The 22,588-nt window shown below is 43.6% G+C and overlaps 1 protein-coding gene across 2 annotated transcripts; it reads right to left on the bottom strand.

Moving 5' to 3' along the window:
- Nucleotides 1–18,468, bottom strand: ahctf1 (AT hook containing transcription factor 1). Of its 2 annotated transcripts, XM_018733469.2 has the most exons (37): nt 18,192–18,468; nt 16,653–16,781; nt 15,786–15,911; nt 15,076–15,329; nt 14,572–14,752; nt 14,164–14,371; nt 13,778–13,894; nt 13,470–13,554; nt 12,937–13,087; nt 12,663–12,795; nt 12,380–12,561; nt 12,202–12,263; nt 11,972–12,100; nt 11,087–11,177; nt 10,887–10,976; nt 10,295–10,435; nt 9,773–9,877; nt 9,366–9,462; nt 9,043–9,166; nt 8,896–8,952; nt 8,490–8,636; nt 8,204–8,394; nt 7,958–8,102; nt 7,657–7,788; nt 7,367–7,514; nt 7,090–7,240; nt 6,898–7,005; nt 6,331–6,517; nt 5,813–6,031; nt 4,827–5,442; nt 4,341–4,449; nt 4,125–4,234; nt 3,709–3,941; nt 1,189–3,271; nt 962–1,083; nt 725–804; nt 1–608 (listed from the first exon to the last, which is right to left on the bottom strand). In XM_018733469.2, the coding sequence occupies exons 3-37, from the start codon at nt 15,904–15,906 to the stop codon at nt 410–412; spliced, it is 7,308 nt and encodes a 2,435-aa protein (XP_018588985.1). In that variant the 5' UTR covers nt 15,907–15,911; nt 16,653–16,781; nt 18,192–18,468; the 3' UTR covers nt 1–409. The 2 variants fall into 2 exon arrangements, with proteins under 2 accessions (XP_018588985.1, XP_018588976.1); XM_018733460.2 differs by lacking the exon at nt 16,653–16,781.
- Between the last annotated feature and the right edge of the window lie 4,120 nt (nt 18,469–22,588).

Here is a 22,588-nt window from a genome sequence, read left to right on the forward strand (position 1 = left end):
AAACCTACACCAAAAACTGACACTGCCAAAGGTAGATCCTTAACAATTATACAGTTTTATTTATAGCATACCTAAATGACTATATACACATTTGCATTGTTTCATATAAATGTCTGAAGTTCTTGTAAATAAACACAACCCAAGAGTAGACTGTGGAATTTAAGACCCCGTTTTTCTTGTAAACACTTTAATAATTTATATAAAATTAAGTCCTTATCCCAGGTTAGATTTTAATTTAAAAACATTTCCACTGATTGGATTTAAATAGAAAACAGTATCAAGTTACGTTTATGAATCAAGTTACACAAATGAAAAGAAGTCCAATCAGAGTCCAAATCTTTCATTATGTGACGGTGTGAGAGAAAAATGTAGAGTCGGCCCCCTTTCCAGAGCAGCCTCCTCGATCCATTCAGGGAATCTTCCTTCGTGTGACGGGCTTCGGGATGATTGTGTCCAGCAGCCACTTCCTGCGCAGCTGCATTCTCTGAGGGGCACCTTCAGTCTCCTCTCGCTTCTTCTGTGACCGCGAGAGGACTGCTGTGGCAGGGCTGGCCATGGGTGAGATCAAGTTTATTGGTACAGGCGACGGCACTCCAGCAGCCTTCACCCTTGCAAGGGGTGGGAAGAGAAAAAAAATAAAATTAATAGCCGAATATGCATTTACCTGGAGGGAACATCAGCATTGCCAACATTACTCATACTGCTGTGTTCGAGAACCTCTTACTTTGTGTTCCGCCTTTTTCTGGGCTTCGCGGTTTCAGTCTCCTTTCTGACTTCTGAACCACCACCCACTGTATCCTTGTCCTAGCAGGGAAAAGGAGACTGTCAGCTTTCAAACTAACCATATATCAGTAAAGAATTCTGTATGCTTGAAACGGTAAAATTTCTAAATGTAGTTTAATAGAGCCAACTAAGCAGAGTATGGTTATGCTACATCTTGGTGACACACAAGGGTTTCTACCTGACTGCTGGAACTGTGGGATACGTTGGTGCTTGTTTGTCTCCTTGCCCTGGTGGCAGGTGGTGAAAACACAAACTGGGGCACTGAGCCATCACTGTGTCCCGGGGAATCCACTTTCTTCCCTTCAAATTAGATACAGAAGTCAATTATGGAGATTTCATGAGTAATATGGCACCAAGTGTTTAATTAGGAATGAAACTGTTATTCTCTGGGCAGGTGATAGTTACGTTTTGTTCTCTGTCTTGTACGTGGTGGTGAGAAGATGAACGTGTCCCTTACTGGAGATGAATCAGACTCAGGAGCTTTGCTTGCTCGTGTGCTTCTGCCCACTCGCTGCAGTTTAGATTTTTCCAGTTTGTGTGTCTCAGACAGTTTGGCCTCCATTATTGATGCACCCTCCTGCATTGCCTCATTCTCCTCTGGAGCTTCTAATGTTGTAGGGAGACGAGGTGGAACCTCATCCTTTACGGCTTTTGTGAGGCTTCTGCTAGAATGAACTATTTCTGTAACTACATCCTCTGATGCTTTTTCCTTTTGCCAGCCTTCACTGACATGTTTGTCTTTGAGTCTCGCCATCACAGCATCTGCCAGCTGGGCTCCAGGCTCAACCTCCAGGGCCGTCTCCAGAAGCGGACGCTCCTTCTCCAAGGTCCCAAGGTGATTCCACAACTGGCTTCTTGTTGGTCGGCGAGAACTGTTGATGAGCGGTAGTTCCTCAGCGACAGGTGTGATGCCCTTTGATTTTTCTACCTTGCTCTCCAATTGCTTCCTCGTACTCTTTCTAGGGGTTATTGCCACCTGTTCAACAACTACTGGCTCGCCCTGCAAGTCCGAGTGAGACACCTCTAATGCAAGGGTGACACCTCGAGATTTCTGGAGCGTTCGGCGTGGACTACTAGCTACCACTGCAGGTCTATCACTCAGCTTTTCCAAGTGAGTTGACAAGCTGAATTTGTGGACCTCAATATCAGCAGCCTTAGCTTTTCTTGCACTCTGTGCGCGTGTCACAGGCACCGCCAAAGACTGCATTCCACTTGACTCTTGATTTCCGACATCTTCATCCATAGCTACAGTAGTGTTCCTGGTTCTGCGAGTACTTTTTCTTGGTGTGGCCTTCTGTGGAGTCTGTGTCTTGGTGGCCTCAGAGTTAGTGACTTCCTCTTTACGCTGTGGCTGAGAACTTCCTGTAACTTTCCTTGTTGACCTCCTGAGTGTGAAAGGAACGTCAGAATCTTGATTTCGCTTAATACTTCGTGTAGTCCTATTGGGGGTTGAAGGCGCATGAGAAGGGATTTGTTCCTGAACTTTCCTCTCCTCTGACTGCATATCATTCTCCACTTCAACAGCAGAGTGAAAACTTGTAGTTCTCTTCTGCCGGGTGGTTCTTCTCGTTGTAATGGAAGGTTCTACTTCCATGTCTTCTGTACTTTCCAGAACCAACTGTGTGGTTTGGCTTTCCAGCTTTTTTACACCAAGCACTGATGTGCCGCCAAGCTTTCCAGTGTCCTTTGTTACATCTTCAGCTGGAGGTAGCTCTGTTTCTTTGTTGTTAGGTTTCTCCACCTGTACTCCTTGGGCAGGGTCAGCCTCTGAAGAGTTCTGTTCAGTTACACTAACTGGTGCCTCTTTGGTACCTTCAGCATCCAGATTCTGTGTGTCTATTTTGGATTGTCCTTCAACCCGGGCAGTCAGAATGGATGTTTTAGTCTCAATTCCAGCAGAAATGGAAGGTTGCTCCTCAGAGACTAACTCCACATTTTGCCCTGAAATTGAATTTTCTCCATTACCTGTAGCAAAACCTTCAGTTTTTTCATCAGTCAAGTGTCCTACAAAGGTTTTACTGACTGTTTTAGAGTCATCTGTCATACTTGTAGGTAGAAGTATATTCATATGGGACATGTGATCTGGAACATTTAAACAGAGAATATCTGTATTGGGTTCCAGTTGTTGCTGCAATTCATTTTCCTCTAGATTTTCCTTGCTGTCTGCTGCTTGGAGATGCTCAGTCATCAATAAGTGGTCAGAGCACACTCTTGACTGAATGGGTCTGAAATCTCCCTCGTCGGCCTCCAGCATCAATGTGAAATTACCAAGGGGTTCTAGATGGGGCAACTCTGTGTCAATGTCCTCCTGTAATGCCAAATCTGGCCCATCGAGTACTTCACTCTCTTTGTCCTGCTCCAGTGGGATTAGAACAGCTGCAGAGGGCTTCAGCTCTGTGAAAACCGGTTCAGTGTGGCCATCCTCTTCGTCTCCCTTAGCATCATGGATTAATGAGATCTCCTCCATATTCTCAGCACCATTATTTACCTGATGAAATACAGGCAAGAAATAAAAGACTGAGACCAGCTTCAAGTTGAATTGCTAACTGGTTAGCAGGTGGTATAGTGGTTAGAGCTGCTGCCTTTAGACTGAGGTAACATGTTCAGATCTCAACTTCTGTTCTAATACTTTCAGTCAAGATATTTGCTCCAGCAAAAATTAGCAAGCTGTATAAACAGGTAAATTTAATTTGGTTTGGAGAAAAGCAGCAGCCAAATCAATAAATGTGTTTCAGAATAAGGATTTCATTTGTTACATGAACTTATGCAACAAACATGTTCCATTAACATAACAGTTGTGACGACCTTCTCAGCCAAACCCTGTAAAACACTGAATTCGACAACACGGGGCCATGAAAAAAACCCTTGATCCATCAATTAAGATGTTTAAGTTAAAATAAACACATAAAAAGTTCTCAAAATTACCTCCAAGCACATCTCATGCGTAACTGCCGGTAGGACCACAGCAGCTTGTGGTTCGAGGTACTCTGAACCAAATGGTGACTCCTGGAACAATATTGGCTCTCCTTGGATACTTTTATCACCGGCAACTTCTTGTATGATCTCCACCTCACTCCCTGAGTCTTCCTGTACAGCAGTGCCCAGCTCTTCAGAGACTGCGCTGGAGAGCTCCTCACTGTCATTAAGGCTCACAACAGCTGAGGAGAACAGGTACAATAACTAATATTGCACTCAAATTGCATACTGAATGTGGTTCAGATTAAAAATTATACATTTCTTAAGCAGTTCATTCTTGTCAAATATAAGCAGTCAAACTACTAAAACTGCTGTATATGCTACCTGGAGCTGTTTAGCAGGTATGGTGTTAAAGGGACACTCACAGTGAGACTCAGTGGTTGTACTCCTAGATGATGCAGAGGCTACAGATATCTGCTTTGTCAGCACTGGAGTTACGATTTCTTCCTCCACTTTGTCTGTATTAAAGGACTCACTAAGTAGAAGAACAAACAGTACTGTCACCATCAAGCTGCAAGTGGTTTCAAGTTGGCAAGAACATACAAATATACAATATAATAAAATCAAAGAAAAGCAGCCACCTTTTGGAAAAGCAAGTCCATGTCTCTGATGTGTCCCTTATGCTGGATCGTGTAAGAGGAGGAGAAAGTTCTTCACCAAACAAATGCCGCTCTACAAACTCATCCAGACCTATGCAATAAAAGCCTTTTCAATCACAGCAATTGCAAGCATCATTCATCTTGATCACTCCCTCATGTCACAAGATCATCTGCCTTATTACAAATTGGTAATAATTGAATGCATTGTCTTGCTTTACACATATGTGACCTGATAGTCTGTCATGAGATATTCTACCACAGGAATAATAAAAATAAACTGACAGACATCCCATGAAAAACTGACAATAGAATCATGCTACCACAAAGTATACCTAAAGTTACCCACAGCTGATGCTGGGTAATTAGGTATACTGCTACTCGTTCAATGATGTTATTTTGTACAATAGTGATCATCTGTCAAATGCAACACCCTGCAACACCCACTGCATGTTCCAAAGCAATTCTCACCTGTATGCTCCATGGTTTCTGCAACATGTTCCTTTTGCTCCTCTGCAAATTCCTGCTTTGGGCTATGCTCCATTGCCACCTCCTCCTCTGGTACCTTCTCTTCTGCTAGTTCTTTCTCTGGGAGCTGCTCAGCCTCTAATTTTCTTGTGGTGGCTCCATCAGAGGTTGAAGGTCCCTCTTCACTAACATTTGCTGAGAAAGGAACTGAAACCTCCACAAAAGCAGGCTCCAAGGTCTTCAAATCCTCCTGCTTGCCCACCTTCCACTGCCCATGCAGTTCCTCTGATGACTCCTCCATCAGGTCTTCTGGCAGAGGTGCATCATGGAACTCAAGTGTGGTGTCCACGGACTTGGAGGTCTGATTTGTGTCGTAGTCCATACTAACCCTTGCTGCTGCAGGCACACCCTCCATATTCACAGCATCTCTTACTATTGTGCAACTGTCTGGATCTCCAGCCTCGCTAGCATCAAGATCTCTGCCTGGTGGCCCCTGAGCTGGGGAGAAGACCGTCACATGCTGCTCTTCCTCCAGTTGAGAGTCAGAGCGTACTTCCAGTGCAGATTTTGAGGGTGCAGAAGATCGTGAGAGCAGGCTGATTTCACCCTTTTCTGTCATCTGGGTTGATAGACAGTTTCAATAAGATTACAACATAAAATTGATAAATTATCTTTTTCCAAGATTCTTCTACCAGTAAAATCTTACAACTACTAATTCCTTTTTCCTTGTAGTTGCACCACAAGTAATCTGAACCTGTTTTTTTTGGTGAAATATGGTTAAAAAAAAAAAAATATATATATATATATATATATATATATATATATATATATATATATATTTAAAAATGTTTCAGTGATACAAGCAATGTTTGTGATAACTCGAATGCAGCTCTTTGTTCGATGTGCGCTGGTTACATAACCCATTAAATGTGTAAAAAGGTGACTGTTGCAAGAAATAACATGGGATTTCCATTTAATACAGAACTTACTGTGCTGCCCCAGCGGATTGGGCTTTTTACTGAGTCAGCAGTAAGCGTTTCCTCAATGAAAGTGATGCGGCTTTCTTTGGAACGAAGAGGGGGACTGGTCGAACGGCCTGGGGAAGCCGAAGGAGACACCACAGGGGTGGGCCTCTGACTGCTCCTTAGAATAGACTGCGGGGTAAAGCTGGAAAACATAGTGGTGGATGCAGCCAGCGCTCGTGCTCTCTATGGAAGAAAAACATGGCTCTGCTTAACAGGCAATTTCTGTACTGAAGTCTCACAATATAGGCTTCCAGTATATAGTCAAAACACAAAATACTGATTAAAGGCAAAGATTCACAGAAATAAATTTGTCATTTGTTAAGTTCACAATAACTGACTTGTAGCAAAGGCAGATTAGATGTAATCAAATTTATTTGGTCCTTTTATAATACAAATGTACAAATAAATCACCTAATGTCTTGATCATACTTCACAGAGAAGCAGCATTTTAGTGTTAACATAAACGTAACTTCTGCTTGTACCTTGACCACCTGTGGAGTCTGCAGCAGGTTGAGCTCGGGGGCTTTGGTCATACTCCTGAGAAAACCTGTCCGCAGTGTGGAGGGTGGGGAGAGTCCCTCTGAGGCAGTGGTACTAGGTGGGGTCAGCTGAGGCTCGAAGCCTCCAGGGGTTTTCTTGGTGGATGGCTGTACAACAAGGTCAAGAACCCTGACAGAACAAAGGAAATTCCATGGTGCAAATATAAAAAATCTGAACATGCTAATCATAACCAAAATTCATAAATGAACAAATTTTCATGTAGCTGCTCATGTGATGTAAATATTTTTTAAAGAAATGTGATTAGGAATTGTTGATTTAGATAAACCTTTAGGCAGCTCCTTATGATATACACACTGGTTCATATGGTGGAAAGCGAATAAACTGCTTTAGAATCACGTCTCTGCATCCAGGTCTCACTTTCTGTTGATGTAAAGCACTCGTATATTTTTGTGAATGTACGTCTCTTTGGAGAAAAGCATCTGCTAAATAAATGTAAATAGGATACATAACCTAAAAAAAAAAATCTAACTGGTACATCAGTGTGCTACCTGGACTTCCTCCTGGTGGTCATTGCAATTGGTGTGCCCACAAAGGCCTCAGGCAAATCCACCAGTGAATGACGTGTGTTTGGCAATGGTAGCTCTGGCACTCTAGGGCTGAAAAGCAGCAAAATTTTGATGTGAATAATTGTACCATCTAACTAACACTGCTGCTCCCTTACATAACAAAGCAAAGCATACCTTTTCAATGGTGAAGACTCAGGAGTGGCATCTTTGCCTACCCACACTTCTCCAATCTTAGTGAGGACATTGCTGATGAAGGCAGCCCTTGTCAACACATTCTCCGTTGCAGACCGCTTTGCTATTGTGGACAAAGGCTGGGGCCTTGAGACTGCAAGAGAGATTATCTAATGAGTCTTATAAAGATCTTACAGACCGCAGAAAATATTTTTAATATGTACTCTTTAGAACAACAGAGCAATTATTCATGATTGGAACTGGGGGGAATACAGCTAACCTTCACGTAAGACAGTGGATGGATGATGGTATGGTTTAGCTCTCTCAGCGGCCAACTTGCGCTGCACTCTTGGGAGGACCTTTCCATATTGGTCAAGAATGGAGTTCCTGGTGTTTGACCGGTCCTTCATTTTTGGATCTCTGTCATTCTAAAACATTGACAATATTGAATGTTGACTTTAGATGCACCTTCTAAAACTTAAAATTGACAATTTATTGTATAATGCACTTAAAATGATATCGTCACAGTAAACCACTTCTGCATGTGTTAAGTGAGGGTGCAGTACGTACAACCAAGTTCATCTTAAGAGTCTGGTTAAGCTGCAGGGCAGGCACATAGTTGGCCTGTTGGAGGTAGTGGACAATAAGCAGCTCCTTGTTCTGGGGCCCTCCAGTACCTTGTAGAAACTTCTCCAGAGTCTCCTGCAAAGACAAAGTAAGTGCCCAAGGCTAATGCCTGACCTGCACATCAACAGCATTGTAAGGAGACAATGTGAATGGTGTTTTTTAAAAAGTGAACATCTGGAGAAGATTATTACAAAGCAATAAATCACTAACTAGCTATATTTTCAAACTGATGTATCACACTCACCTGTTCAGAAAATCCCAAAGGCAGCTTGAGCAGTTCTTTCATGAGGCCCAGTTCCTGGCAGGTCTCATACAAGAACCTGAGCATTTCCTCTGAGTTCAGTTCGCTGGAGTGTTGCCTCAGTAGTGCCCAGGCCTCCACCATGCACCTACACACACGTGACCGGGAAGACAATGTAAGTAATGTGCTGTCCACCTAGAGGAACAACCGGAAGAGTCATATAGACCAGTGACACTCTGATGTCTGTACCTGTTGTAGAGAAGAACAGTAAAGCACAGCTTGACCTGGCTCACAGAAGTCATCTGGGGCTTTACTGTGTGTAGGTAACGCAGGGCAACTGCATGCTGCCCCTGGCACATGAGGGTCTGCAGGACACGCTCATGCTGCCAGGCCCATAGGGAGCGGCTCGTAGAAGGGTGCAGGAGCAGCTCCAGAGAGTTCTGCAGGAGAGCATGGGTGATAAAGACCATCACTGACAATAATAACTGAACGCCTTAATAAACATAAAAATTTGAGAAGTTTAACACTGGTTAACCTCATGGTTATGATGGTCTAGCAGCCACAGGCCTTGTACCAGCTTTACTAGGCCAATCGGGATGGCAAAGGCTGTGGGGAATGACTCCACAGATGTACCACTCTTATTGGGGTACGAATACATGACGTCTAGGAGCAAGTAAATGACCTGAGAGCATGCTGTTAAGGAGCAAAAAGTCGAAACCTCAGATTAAAAACCATCACTTATAAGAAATGAATGCAGCTAACCAGATATTTACTTACATTTCCCTATAAATATTGTGTAGAGGCTATCCCTTCATATTTCTACCATATTTGTTTGCCTAGAAGAAATTAAGAACTGTACTTTTTAAAAAGAATTCTCAAGTGAAAAAATATGGTTCCAGGTATTTTTTAAATTGTTCATCACAGCAGCAAAAGAAGGATACAACAGCATGCTTAGCTGATTCTTCCACATTTTCCAGGAGATAAATGTCAAGCAAGGCCTGTAGATAAAGGAGATGCATCTGCAGATCATTAACACGAATTCAACAAAGATGAGAAATTAGTATGTAAATGGCATGTGGTGCACATACGTGCAATGTTGGGGGTGGGTATTGGCCTGTGCCCCCTTCGTCCCTCTTCCACAGCTCCTCAAGGCGCTCTCCAAATTGGGCCACCAAGCCATCGATCATGAGGCAGTCTGAACACCACTTTCCCCTGTGGGGCAGAGCAAAGCCAGTCATGCTCTCCAAAAAATTAGGGCATTGTTTTAACAAGTAAGTGCAGGTCATAGATACAATGCATGCTCAGTACCACCCTTGCTCTCTTTTGACCTTTTTTCACATCCACTTTGTGTCATGATTCACTGTTCCACTGAAGTTTAACGCATTCCAAGGCACAAAAAAATGCCACTTACTTAGAGAGGCGCTGCAATTCCTCACGACGACCAGTGTAGTAGTTCTTAATGACAGAGTAATTGTAAAAGGGCCTCGATATCTGGAGCATGCCATCATCTGTTTCAGAGAGTCAGAGCCAGGGTCAGTCATAATAAGCTGTAGAAGGCTCAGTCACTAGGCAGCAAGTGAAAGTTTCTTATACAAACTTTCAAATGGACAGGATAAGAAAAAACACAATTTAAGCAGTGACAATGAGTAGTTAGACCAGACATATGTTCCCCACAGTTAGGAGTTTCAGGAGACACTTTCAGCTGCTTTTAACCAATACAGGTGTATTTACCCAACACAAATCTATATTTAATTTCAATGGCATTGTGTACCATTAATGTTTAATATTACAAAGAAGGGTGGAAAAACAAGACTTCACCTGATCCTTCTGGAAGAAGCCCAGTCCGACAAAACCAGAGGACCACCTGAGTATACTGAGCTATCAGGCCTGAAACCATCTTTTTATTGATCAGGCCAATCAAACCTGGAAACACAGCAGCCAATCAGCATCACACAAGAAAAATTATTAAAATCATACACCTCATCTCTTATTTTACAGGGACACATATTGTTGCCTGCAGTTTCAAAACCATTCAATAATCAATTCTAATAAGCTTTTATATTTGATTTAGCTGAGGCTTTTATCCTGAGCTACTTAGAATGTTAAAGTTACAATTACAACAAACTTATTTACCCAGTACCTTGCTCAAGAGTACGACAGCTGGAGGTCGGGATTGAACCCGTGACCTTTAGATCCAAAGGCTGCAGCTCTAACCACTACACTACCAGCTGTCCCCCCTTTACTCCAAAGTATTTACATTTGTATTGAAGGCTGCAGGGAGTTCAGAAGCAGGGTTGTGTTTCACTCAAGACTAGTCAGCGCAATCTTTTTGCATGATACCTTTCTGAGTGAGCTCGTGGGCCTCGTTCAACATGCAGTGGAAGATGGTGCTGAGGTTCCCCAAGAGTCGTTGGCTGTGCTGTAGCAGCTGAAGAGTCTGGGGGTCTGTGAAGTTCGAAGAGCTGTCAAACAATGGCGCACCTAAGTTGACAAGGAAAACAGGGGTCTGGGTTATGCCTGATTCAGTGCTTTCTATGAAAAAGATTCAGCAAGCATGCTGTTAAGATTACTCTAAATAAGAAATGTGAAATAGAAGTATGAGGTCACAGTAGCTAGAGAGCTGTCATATGACATCAAGTTAAAATGTCTTCTACAACAGCATCTGTTACTGGATAAAGACAGGGCTTGTGATCTGCATGTTGGAAGTTTAAGTCAGGTAAGATTCCCTTCCTCTATGCTCTTGAGCAAAGTTTATATCCTGAATTTCTCCAGCCTTATATAGTAAAATTAAACTCCGCTAGAAAAATTACAGAAAGCATAACAAGTAATATTTAATAAGTTGTGCTGGACAAAAGCATCCTGAATCACTGATTAATATCTGACATGAAAGATCTACATCTGTTGCATTTACCACATAAAGCTCAGGACTTACAGATGCCATCCAGCTCTTCCTTGGTAATGACCACCTTATTCCAGGCCCAGTCCAGAATGTATCGTAGGTTGACTGAGGTGGGCGGTTGATCTGGATGAAGACAACAGCACACTGTGTCAACTCAGACAGGTAACGCTACACACAAACACATGAAACAGTAGCAGTTCTCAGTAAGGCAAATCCACGTTGTATAAACTCACCCCCAGTCATCCACTGTTTCACAAAACCTGTGATAAGCCCTAAAGAGCTGGTCTCGACTGCTGTGGACAAGATGGCATCTAACTGCTCCTCCTACACAATAAAACGCATGGAGTTGTTAAATCATTTAGGCAAACAGCAATGAGAAGGCCTATATGTTTAAGCATAGGGTACAGCTGGTGGTGTAGTGGTTACAGCTGCTGCCTTTGACCCCAAAGGTCACAGGTTTGAATCTCACCTTAGGCTGTAGTGCCCTTGAGCAAGGTATGCTAAATTGCTCCAGTAAAATTATCAAGCTGTATAAATGGGTAAATAACTGTAGGTACATTAACATTCTAAGTGGCTTTGGAGAAAAGCGTCAGTCAAATGAATAAACGTACGTGAACATGTGCTATAAAATAGTTCCAGATCAAGCATTAGGGCACTGCTCAGTACTTAGGATTACAGAGATCAACAGAAGCTTTAACCCACCACCCAACAAAAACCCACAGTATTTCACCCAAAAACATATGCCTCAGCCCAAGTTGTTTTGCACACCTTATATTTATCCAGTAACGTGACTGTGATACATGCAGGTTAATGACTGACTGAAAAAAGTCCATGATTATATATTTAAATATCCCAGAAAAGACAATTGCCATGCACACACTGATGATGCTAGGTGAGCAAGAAAAAAAAGATCTCTAAACTTTAGTGAACATTTAGAAACATACTATGAATAGAAATATAAGCAATAATGAAAAATACTACAAATACTGTGATACAAAATAGTAAGCATATCTCCGGTGAACAGAACCTGAGTCCAACACCATGCTGTATAATCAACACCAAGGAAACAAGCTTATCTGCAATGCTGATGTCGAATTAAGTGTAAGATTGGTACAAACCAAGGACAGGCTGGAAGGCTGCACATCAACAAGGCGGGAGGACAGGAGGCCAGACATCAAGCAGCGCGAGTAGCTGTCTGGGACAACCTCACTCAGACAGGGGGCAGACCTCTTCAAAAAGCTCAGTGTCTAAAATGGGAGTGCGAAACTGCATAAAGGCCTGCACAGTTGTAAACATTTTTTGTAAACCAATTACAATATTGTAAATGAAATATTTCAAAAAGACAAACCTCTTTCTGGTAGCCAGAGCATGTTACATGCACAAGACCATAAATAAGTAAACAAGTTGCCTCTGTAAAAAGAAAATGAAAAAAAGTTTACAACTATAACACTTGTACTCTTAATGCAGTTATACAGTAGTAACCACATTACACAAATAAAGCTGTGTTTAGCAAGGAAGAGACTTGCCAAAGTTGTAGGTTGTAGGGTTGAAGAACTGCTCTGGCGGGGGACATGTGTATGGCAGACCTCGGCTGAAGCTACGCTCATGCACCAAAATGTCCAGCAGGGGGTAGGGAGAGGCCACCTCTGTCACAGCATCCAGGGACCATACAGCCAAATAGGGGCAGCTGTGCAGAGACTCACCAGCCCTGACCAAACAGAAAACTTTAAATTTTAGTTTTTTTATTCTTTAGACATGTGGGGTGACTGGAAAAATTGCAGTGTAATATTTTAAAAAAACAAAAAATACCTCAAGGAGTCTGGCATCTGTGCATGGTACCATCTATTGATGTCAAAGACTCCAATGTAAGTAGAAGGCTTGCCCTGTCCATATGATTTGACTTGCCAGCTGAATATTGACACACTGGTGTCAGGGGAGGCAACTGCAAGAGGACACATGGTCAGGCCCTGACACTAAAACACACTGTTGAACGTCTGCAGATGAACTACTTTAACACAATTTAAAGATTACTTTCAAAATTATGCATTTTAACATTATTAATAATTTTGCAAGTGAAAGAAACCTTCATTAAGGGAGTCATCACGATCAGGGTGGTGACGAAACTTCTCAATGGTCTGGCAGGCCAGCAGCCGTGTACTGGTGGCCTGTGCTCGGAGTGGGAAAGCTGTGCCATTCAGGTCCTGGCTGTAGCGCTCCTCACAATACTCAAGGCCCTGTGTGACATCCCACAGTCTACAAAAGTGGCTTCAACTTGTTCAACACCAAACAGGTAACCAAAATACAAGAATGTGACACTTGCCAGGGGTTGGGGGTAAATGGTTTTCTTTTTTTTTCTTTTTTTTTTTTTAAATGAGTGCTCTTTAGGCAAACTGCTTACTTAATGGAATATTAGAGAAGATTAAATTAATCTGACTTGTGAATATTTGCTATGAACCCTAACCAAATTAAAAGAATAGATATAGATAAATGGTCTTCTGTTTCATATTTACAGCCATGTGACAAGGGACTACAAATCAGTGCTGACATGGGTAATATGAAACAGAATGGATTAAGATTTGTGTTTTTACAGAACACAAGGCCAAACTGCAAAAGTACCTCGTAAAGTATTTTTCCAGAAGCCAGACACTTCCTCTCTCCAAAGGCCAACTGCAGCAGATGAAGGCTGACCACATCCCCTTCGCTAGGTGAGAAACAAAGCAACATTAAACATGCATCCAACTATGATAAATAAAATGCTTTCCACTGGCACAGGACCATAAAGAGCACATCAGGAGTAAATGAAGAGCAGTAAACATACCTACTTCCCACATCAGAATCTCCCAAATGCAGAGTTAAGAGATGTACTGTGAAGTTTTAAGAATTATGGTGATAACATGCTGAAAAACAAGGTAAGGGAAACTCACTGGTCCTGGGTGGACTGCACAGCCCAGAGGTAACAACAGTTACGGGGGTCATTTTCAGGCTCCTGGAAGGTGAAGGCATACACGGGTACTCGGCCACCTTCCAGCTGGGAGTGATACCTGGCAGGCGGGAGTGGCACACGGGTTGGACTGAACCAGCAAATTAAAGATCAGTGTTTTGTGTATTATCTCCAGTTTATTTCAAAATATATAAGCAGGTGTTTGCTAAGCCAGTGCTTTTACCTACAGCAACTTAAACTCTTCACCAAGGGTACAACCTAGGGTCTCCAACTAGCAACCTTCAGCTTGCAAGTCTGTCTCCTTAATCACTCTTCCTGCTGAATGTGTGTGGAAACAAGTGCATGCAAGTTTGAGGGTGTAGTACTCACTCTTTCTTAAGTGTCTTCATGTTCCAGAGCTGCAGGTAGCCATCAGAAAAGCCCACGGCCAGCTGGTTGGTACGAGTGACATACTGCAGGGCTGTGACGGCTGTGCCTGTGGGGCTGCTCAACTGCAGGCACAAGTGGCGGCCCTGGTGAGTCACACTCTCACGGAGGCGTGGGATCTCTGCAGGGGACCTGTTCACCACCTCCAAGTCTGTGCCGGACAAATTAAATATGTGGCTTCTGCGCAATGCTGGCCGTTTCAAAGAACAAAATGACAATGTGTGCTCTATGCTGAAAAGCAGTGTACCAACAACATTTGCCTCATTGTCTTCATCTTTGTCTACTTTAAACTTAGCCATTACTTATGCAGATCTTAACACATGACTTGCTTAATATATTTTACATGCTTACCAGAGGCCTCCAGCTCGCTCTGGCTACAGGACAGGTCATCCAGACAGAGGTCCACTAGTAGCACATGGCCTACATCGGTGACCACGGCTGCCACACCAAAGAACCAGCGGAGGTTCTGGTGCAGGTGCTGGGTGCCTGCGTTGGCCCCTCCATAGCTCACTAGTGGCTCAATGCCAGTGATCTTTGAAAAATACACAACAAAAGATATTATTCCAGTTTCTGTCATCCATTCTCATGTTAAATAATGCATAATACAGCAGACTTTGCGTGGGCTTCTTAAATATACTGCTGTTTCCTGAACAAGCTGCTCTTTGATTTGCCCTTAGAGTGTAATGTCTAAGATATTGAACGCGTGACGCCTGGGATGGATTGCCATAGGTATCCCGACCGTATTAGTACTTACTGATAGATGGAACATCTCTGCTGACTAAACTCCAGAACAGAATGAACAATAAAACTTGCCCCTTGTAAACATTATGGCAGTGGTTTTGGCTTTGCACCTACCCGGCCAGGAATGGCCACAGCCTTCACCACACGAGACACGCTCAGGTCATACAAGCACAGCAGGCTGCCCTCAGCATCCTCCAGCCCCACCAGCAGGCCTGTCCTCTTCAGCCAGCAGAAGTCCCGTACCACAAGCACCACAGGGGGGTGCTCGCCTGATCCACTAAAACGGTAGGCTGAGAAGCGCTCCCCTGTAAGGGCATGGACCACCTCCAGCTGTGGTCCACATGCCAGCCAGGCCAGCCCGCTACGTCCTGAATTCCATACATGAATTAGGTCAGGGTGTCTGAATTGAAGTCACAGCATGCTTAGCCAACATTCATTTTTACTGCAGGCACAGATCAGACATATTACATACAGCAATTTCACTGATCTAATCAAAATTAACCTGGAAATTGTACCAGAACAAAAATTAACCTGGAAATTGTACCAGAACAATTTAGGTTCAGTACCTTACTTAGAGTAGCAACATGGCCCTGGTGGAGACTTGAAATGGCAACCTCCTGTAACCACTATAAAACTTGCCATTTTTGCCAAAAAAGCTTATACATACAACAGTTGGTGTTAAATTTACTGCAATTAAAGAATGCCAGAAAAGGCCTCCACAGTAACCTGTATTATTAATAGTATTACTGTTCAAGTAAACATGTGACAGTCATGCCATCATGTTAATGTGCTACATGTATCTCATAAGAACACCTTTTACTCACCAAGGGTAAACTTCCCATGCAACACTGAGTCGAGCGTGATCTCATCCTCCCCAAGTGCATTCACCGTGACCTCAGGGAAGCGGAGTAGGCCGCTGGTGACTTGAGCTGCCAGATCACGCATGCTTTCTGCAAAGAAAACACCCCTAGATCAGTAGAAGCCCATGTTCCCCAGCATGATTCCTTCTGTCAACTGATAGGATGACTACAACCCTTGCTTTTTCCTTTTTTTTTTTTTCCTTTTTAAAAAAAAAAAAAAAAAAAAAAAAAAAAAAATTGTCAGGCACCTGTTTAGCCACAACGAAAGGAAACATTGTAGAGGAAATGCTTTCAGCAGGGATTGACAATGAAGTGGGTACCTGTTGAATGCAGGCTTGGACCTTTTGCTTCCTAATGCAACAGGTGTTTGCACTACAGCTTCCCACAACTTCAAAAGGAACCATACACTACATATGGAATTTATGGGAATGCCCTGCACTCCACCTACAACACTGCAAGGTCCTACTGCAGGGTTGAAATTTGGAACAGGCAAAGACGTGTTTCAATTTTATTATACGAATGATTGCTCAAAATCAGGTTTGCAAGAATAACTTGCAGCCAATAGGATACTGGAAGCATTAGTCAGGAAAGAGGCACTGCTGTCCTTCAAGAAATTCTTCTGAGTGAAGTTGGACAAGGTTGATGTCATTCATTCCTATCTAGACTGCCCTATCAATGCTTTGCAGGACAAAGGTTTGCTGATGGTGACATTCAGGAAATATGCAAATTCATCCTCAAGGTTCTTGAACACCATTACATCAGCAAACTCTTCTCAGAAACAGTGATTGTTTATTCATTGATACAGGATGCTGACAATGCACACAAACACACATTTCTGACCACTGTTGCTGCCTCATGGTGGTGCCTTTCCTCCCTTTTCCTCAAGTTGACACTCTCCTCCTGACAGCTACTTGTGAGACACAAGAACTTTCCAAAGTCTTCATTAGACCTACGAAACACCTGAAAGACATGCATCATTTTTGGCACAATTTCACTCCAAGGCCATTTAAGTCTCTTGCTGCACAACTTTATAAATAGTAGATATTACCATATCGCCACGATAACCTCCATAAGATTTCTCTACTTGTACAAAGAATAAGCATATGTAAACACTGCAAATGCATGAAAAGCAATTTCTACCATCATTCCTTATTTACATTTATTTAGCAGATGCTTTTCTCCAAAGTGACTTCCAATGAACTCTGTAGTGTTATCAGCCCACACACCTTATTCACCTTGGTGACTTACACTGCTAGATACACTACTTACGATAGCATGATAGGGTCACTCATCCATACATCAGTGGAACACACTACGGGTGAACCTGAACAGCATGTCTTTGGACTGTGGGAGGAAACCAGGGCACCCAGAGGAAACCCACACAGACACGGGGAGAACATGCAAACTCCACACAGACTGAGTGGGAATCGAACCCATGTCCTCTCGCACCATTAAGTGCTGTAAGCAGCGCTACTTGCCGTGCCACCGTGCCGCCCGGTGCTTGGTACCGTCCTCGATAAGACCCAAGCTGACCTAAAACAAATCTGTTGAAAAACTTTGCCAACTGAGTGAGTATGCCTATTTTATTTACATGTCATGATGACATGAGCCATACCCCTTGCTTGAACTTATCCCGCCCAAATGACCGCCCGTTTAAAAAGATGTTCAGTTCAGAGTTCTTGACCCATTCTCCACACATCCGATCATCAATAAGTCGGGTAAGCACCACCATCAGAAAAAACTGACACTCTGCACTAAATAACGGGCAAGTTCCGTATTCGAATGAGCACGAATTCCCCCCGACGCAGCTCCACCCTCAACGGACACGCGGAAGCAGCACGTGGGCACTACTACAGCGCGCGCGCGGCCCCCCCAGGACCACAACTGTTACCGTTTCCTCACTGACCAACTTTAGCACGGAGTTATACTACTACTAGCAATAATTTTACCAAACACATAATAATAATATCATGCGGTTTGTTAGAGATAAACATAAGTAAAGATCCCTCCCACACGAACGATGTTAGAGAATGTACTACTAGCCGACCCGGGGATAAAACCAAACAACACACCGTATCGTATGATCGTTAGGTTAGAAACATTCACCACCAGCATGGCATGTGCGGTAACAGGTAAGCGAGCCGAGTCGAGCCTGACTAGTCTGAGGAGCGCGCGCCGCACTGACGGAGCGGAGGCGGACCCCAGGCCGGGCCGCGCTGTGGGGGCGGGAGAAATAAAAACAGGAGACATGATGATCATCATGTTCAATCAGTGCAGAACAGAATTAGAAAATAAGAAGAAAACGGCCGTTCGTGGCCACTGGCTCCAGCTATACAGTGGAAGAAAGAACACTGGCCGAGGAGGACGTACCTATCTATCCGCCTTTCCTCACAGCGCCGGGGCAAAAACTGACCGCTTTCCCTTTCCGCCGCCGACCCGCTTCTGTCATAATCCGTCGGCCAGACACGACCTGTTCTTCTGGACCCTGTTCAACCTTCCAGGAGAATTTAGGGCGTCAAACTGAACTGTCTAGGGGGAAACGCCGTTGGGCTTCACAGATATACCAGTTAGCTACACGAATTAACTCCTGTTGCAGCGCGAGTCAAACGCGAGCGCCATTTCTCTGACCGTTGGAGTTACTGCGCAGCGCTGCGTGAAATCCCGAAGACGTCATCGGAAAATATCGCGAGAAAACATTTTCGCTCACTCTCCACTGCCATCTAGTGGTCTTTTGACATACAAGGGTCTTCGAAGCAATAGTGATTCTTACTATTCTTACTAATACGACTCTGCTTTAAACCGCTACATAAGTTTTTGAATATCAAAATATGAAATAATATTCACGTTATCAAATTTAAAAATTCACCTGAAAAAGAACTGACGAAAAAGAGCCGTTCAGTAGTAGTGGGATTCAAATCAAGAAGTTTCAGTATGCAACACAGCAGCACTAACTGCTACGCCCCCTGTTGGTCTTGATTTAATGAAACGTTGTCTAAAATGTAAGACTGCCTAGAGTTTTCTTTGTAAGGCCTAGTGGCAGACAACAAAAGAGACCCCAACACCAAGTTGGGGGGACAGTAGCAAGGACTCCTCACGACACACGAGGCTGGAAAACCAGTAATTACCTTCACTTATCTGAAGTGTATGTCTCCAGGTCCCAGCAGAGATAGTGCTGAGTATGGGCTCAGCACTCGGCTTCCAAAGAAACAGTTTAAACTCCGATAAAAGCATGGGTTTGACCAGTCGCCAGTTAATGCAGCCTTAACTTTTGAAACATAAATTGCTAGATTTGCAGCAGGAATGAAGTTAAATGGGGCAGAATATTTAATGAAAAGTGTAAATAAAAATGTTCTTTTTTAGGGTCACATGGTGGGGCAGCAAGCGGCACTGCCAGCTCACTGTGCCTGGGTTGTTTAGCCATAGGTTCGAATCCAATTAAGTCTGTGTGGAGTTTGTATGTTCTCCCCGTGTCTGTGTGGGTTTCCTCTGGGCGCTCTGGTTTCCTCCCACAGTCCAAAGACATACAGTTCAGATGAACTGGTGACTCTAAATTGCCTGTAGTGTATAAATGGGCAAGTGAGTATGTGTGTCTACCCTGCAATGGACTGACATCCTGTCTACGGCAAACCTCCCAACTCTGTGCCTATTGATTCTAGGATGGGCCCCATCGAGCCGCGACCCTGACCAGGGCAAGCGATTATAGAAAGTGAGCGAGTTTCATTTTCTGTGACAGTCATGTATATCTAAAGACTTTACAGACCAGTGTTGTGCTTTCCTCTGAATGAGCTAAACGTGAAATGTTTATTCAATCACAGACACTCCTTGAACATTAGATGTCACCATTGGCAAACTGTCGTCAAAGCCAATCACATGTAACACTTAGTGAGAGAGAAGAACATTTTTATGGACGTAAGTGTATAGTTTGTCATTGAGGGATACAGGACACGTCTAGCTACAGAACAGATGATGTCTGTGGGCCAAGTTATCACAAGGTACCTATACTGGCTGAATAAAAAGAGCATCTTTTAATTCCCAATTCCTTCCTACTATAATTCATATGTATTCAGGAGATGCTGGTGCTTTGTAATCGTTAAGGCCCGAATTCTGTCTGCCACTGATCTTTGAAATAATACACTGTAATTATGTGGGTCACTGTCATGCACAAAATGAACAACATGTTCGAAATAGCTGCCTAACTTTTGACTTCTTCTGTCTATTGTTTAAGATAAAATGTGGTGGCAATTTTAGTGTTTCATAATTGATATGCAGCTGGTGTCACATAAGCGAAGCTTTAATTACATGGCGCTGATGATATAAAAATGACAGTTTTTACACGAAAATAATGAATCCAGTGTGTTTCTGAAATATTTCTTCTTGCGTTAAACTGCAGCGCCGAAGGAAATGACACGAGCTCGTGTTTCAGATTATCTTCCTTCTCCCCGTGCTTCTTTGTGACAGCACATGAGACACCTTGCGCAAATGTGACCGAATGTCTCCCATCTGCAGAATGAGACATCTGTGTGCTTGAACCTCAGCGGAGGCCGACGTACCGTCAGGAGAAAAGCTCCCCCTGAAATCCCGGCCCTCAATCACCACCCCCCATCGCCCCCAAACCCTCTTCCTTCACCATCACGTCACAACCGACCCCTTGTGGCGTGAGGTTTGTCACATCCTCGTCTGTCGCCGCCCCCGACCCCCCGCCACAACAACAGCAAAGGGATGGGTCTTTGTGACGGGCTTCCCTGCAATCCTCTCCCACTCACAGCGCTGCTTGTCACCGGGCTGCTTTACCATGGGACGCTACACCTCCAACTGCCATGTGCTTTCATGCCTCCCCAACACCTCTCCGTCCTTGGCTGCAAGCAGTGGTCTGTCAGTCGGCATTAAAAACACAATGATCCAATCCCCGATGTGACGATGAGCAGAGCGCTGTCTCTGACTCATCCCTGGTTTAATTTCATTGTTGCTGCCGCGTGCCGTGTGAATAAAGTGGGGGTGGGGAGGGTAAACACAATGTACTGTATATACACAAGGCTGCACAGGGGATAATGTTTGAAGCCAGTGTGCGATGACTCTACCAACCTGGGAGATGTGTGTATCAGGAGGGGACGGAGTATTGGGGAAGAGGTGCTAGAGTCAGTGATGAAAGAGTGAGTGGGAGGAGGAGGAGGAGGAGGAGGAGGAGGAGGAGGTACAAACAGAGTGATGATGCGGCCCTCCTGTAGTCTGCCCATGAGGGTCTTGCTGAGGGTGGGTGGTAGAGGTGGTGGTTGAAGGGGCACAACGTGAGGAAGTGGGGCCTCTTGGGGGACAGGTGTGACTGTGTGGTGACATTTACAGAGACTGTCATGCTGAGCCCAGGTTGCGAAGCCTCGCAGGGAAACAACTCATCCAAACTGTTTTTCCGCACTCCATTCATGAAGCGATAGACCTTGAAGCCATCAAATGACTCAAGGTACAATGTTCTAGAATGAAGCGTTCCTCCCAGTCATAAAGCACTGATGATATGAGTGTCGCTCACGTGACAAGTAAACGCCATTTGTCACCATTCACTCCCTAAACTGGGGCAGTAGGTGGCATAGTGGTTAGAGCTGCTGTCAAATTAATCAACGGGCTCAGGTCTGAATCCTACCTTCTCCTGTAGTGTCCCTGAGAGATGTACCCTGATCTGATATGGTAAAAATGGCATAGCTATATAAATGGCTAAATTATTGTGATGAATAGCTTAATATTATTAAGTCACCATGGAGAACCGTGGTAGCTAAATGAGTAAATGTAACCTGAATTATTTACATTTCTTACGTTTATGATTTAAGGCAATTATCTAATGTAATGGTACAGTAGCGGTCAACGTTGACTGGTTGACCTGTTGAAATTAGTTAGTCGAATACCTTGTGCTTGCGAAGGCGAAGGCTGGCTATTCTGAGGAAACTGAGATTTCGAAAGAATTTTCATTCTTTATCACAAGCATTTTGAGGAAGTTATATAATGCAAAACATTGTTGATTATAAAAAAAACTAGTTTCCAGTACTCAGGCTTTTGACTAGTGCTGTATACACATCTAACACTGGTTTTGACATGCAGTGGGAAACTCTAGTAAATTTATTTGAATACCTATGTTATTAGATATAAAAAATGCACAAATTACTCCTTAAATCCTGTGTTATTTCCATTCTAATATCTTCAGAATTGGAGTTTTTCAGGGGCAGCGAATATAGAAAAAGCAGGGATGAGATATAGTTTCATACACACTTTAAAGTGCTCGCCATCTCCCGTAAATCACATGTCGTGTGTATTTTCCATCCTGATATGTAAGGCTGATAACAGTGTGAGCAAGAGGTAGCACAGCAGGGGATGTTGGGGGTTTATTTCTCAGTATGTGAGGAGGCCAAGCTCCTCCGCCATACAAGGATCCGCAGGGGGTGTACGGTGCGTTGGCGTGGCTGACCTTGTTCCCATCACGCTGTTTGGTTCGATCACGCCTACCACCTTGCTCCAGTGTACTCAACATCTATCAGGAGAGAAGAGATGTACAGCATTGCCCTGTCTAGATTGACTTCTGGGCCATGATAGTCTTTTAAATGTCAGGATGCACTTTTATCAGATATCATTTCTGAATTACAATTTAGACCCCTCAAAGTTTTTGAAATCCCATCTGTATAAATATATTAATCTGTGTACACTGGGTTTCAACATTTTAAATAACCACGTTATACCTGTGTCACCACCACTACCTAAAACAAGCACAAAGATCCAATAGCCGTTTT

This window comes from Scleropages formosus, chromosome 15, assembly GCF_900964775.1.
Source record: "Scleropages formosus chromosome 15, fSclFor1.1, whole genome shotgun sequence".
NCBI classification, from domain to species: domain Eukaryota; kingdom Metazoa; phylum Chordata; class Actinopteri; order Osteoglossiformes; family Osteoglossidae; genus Scleropages; species Scleropages formosus.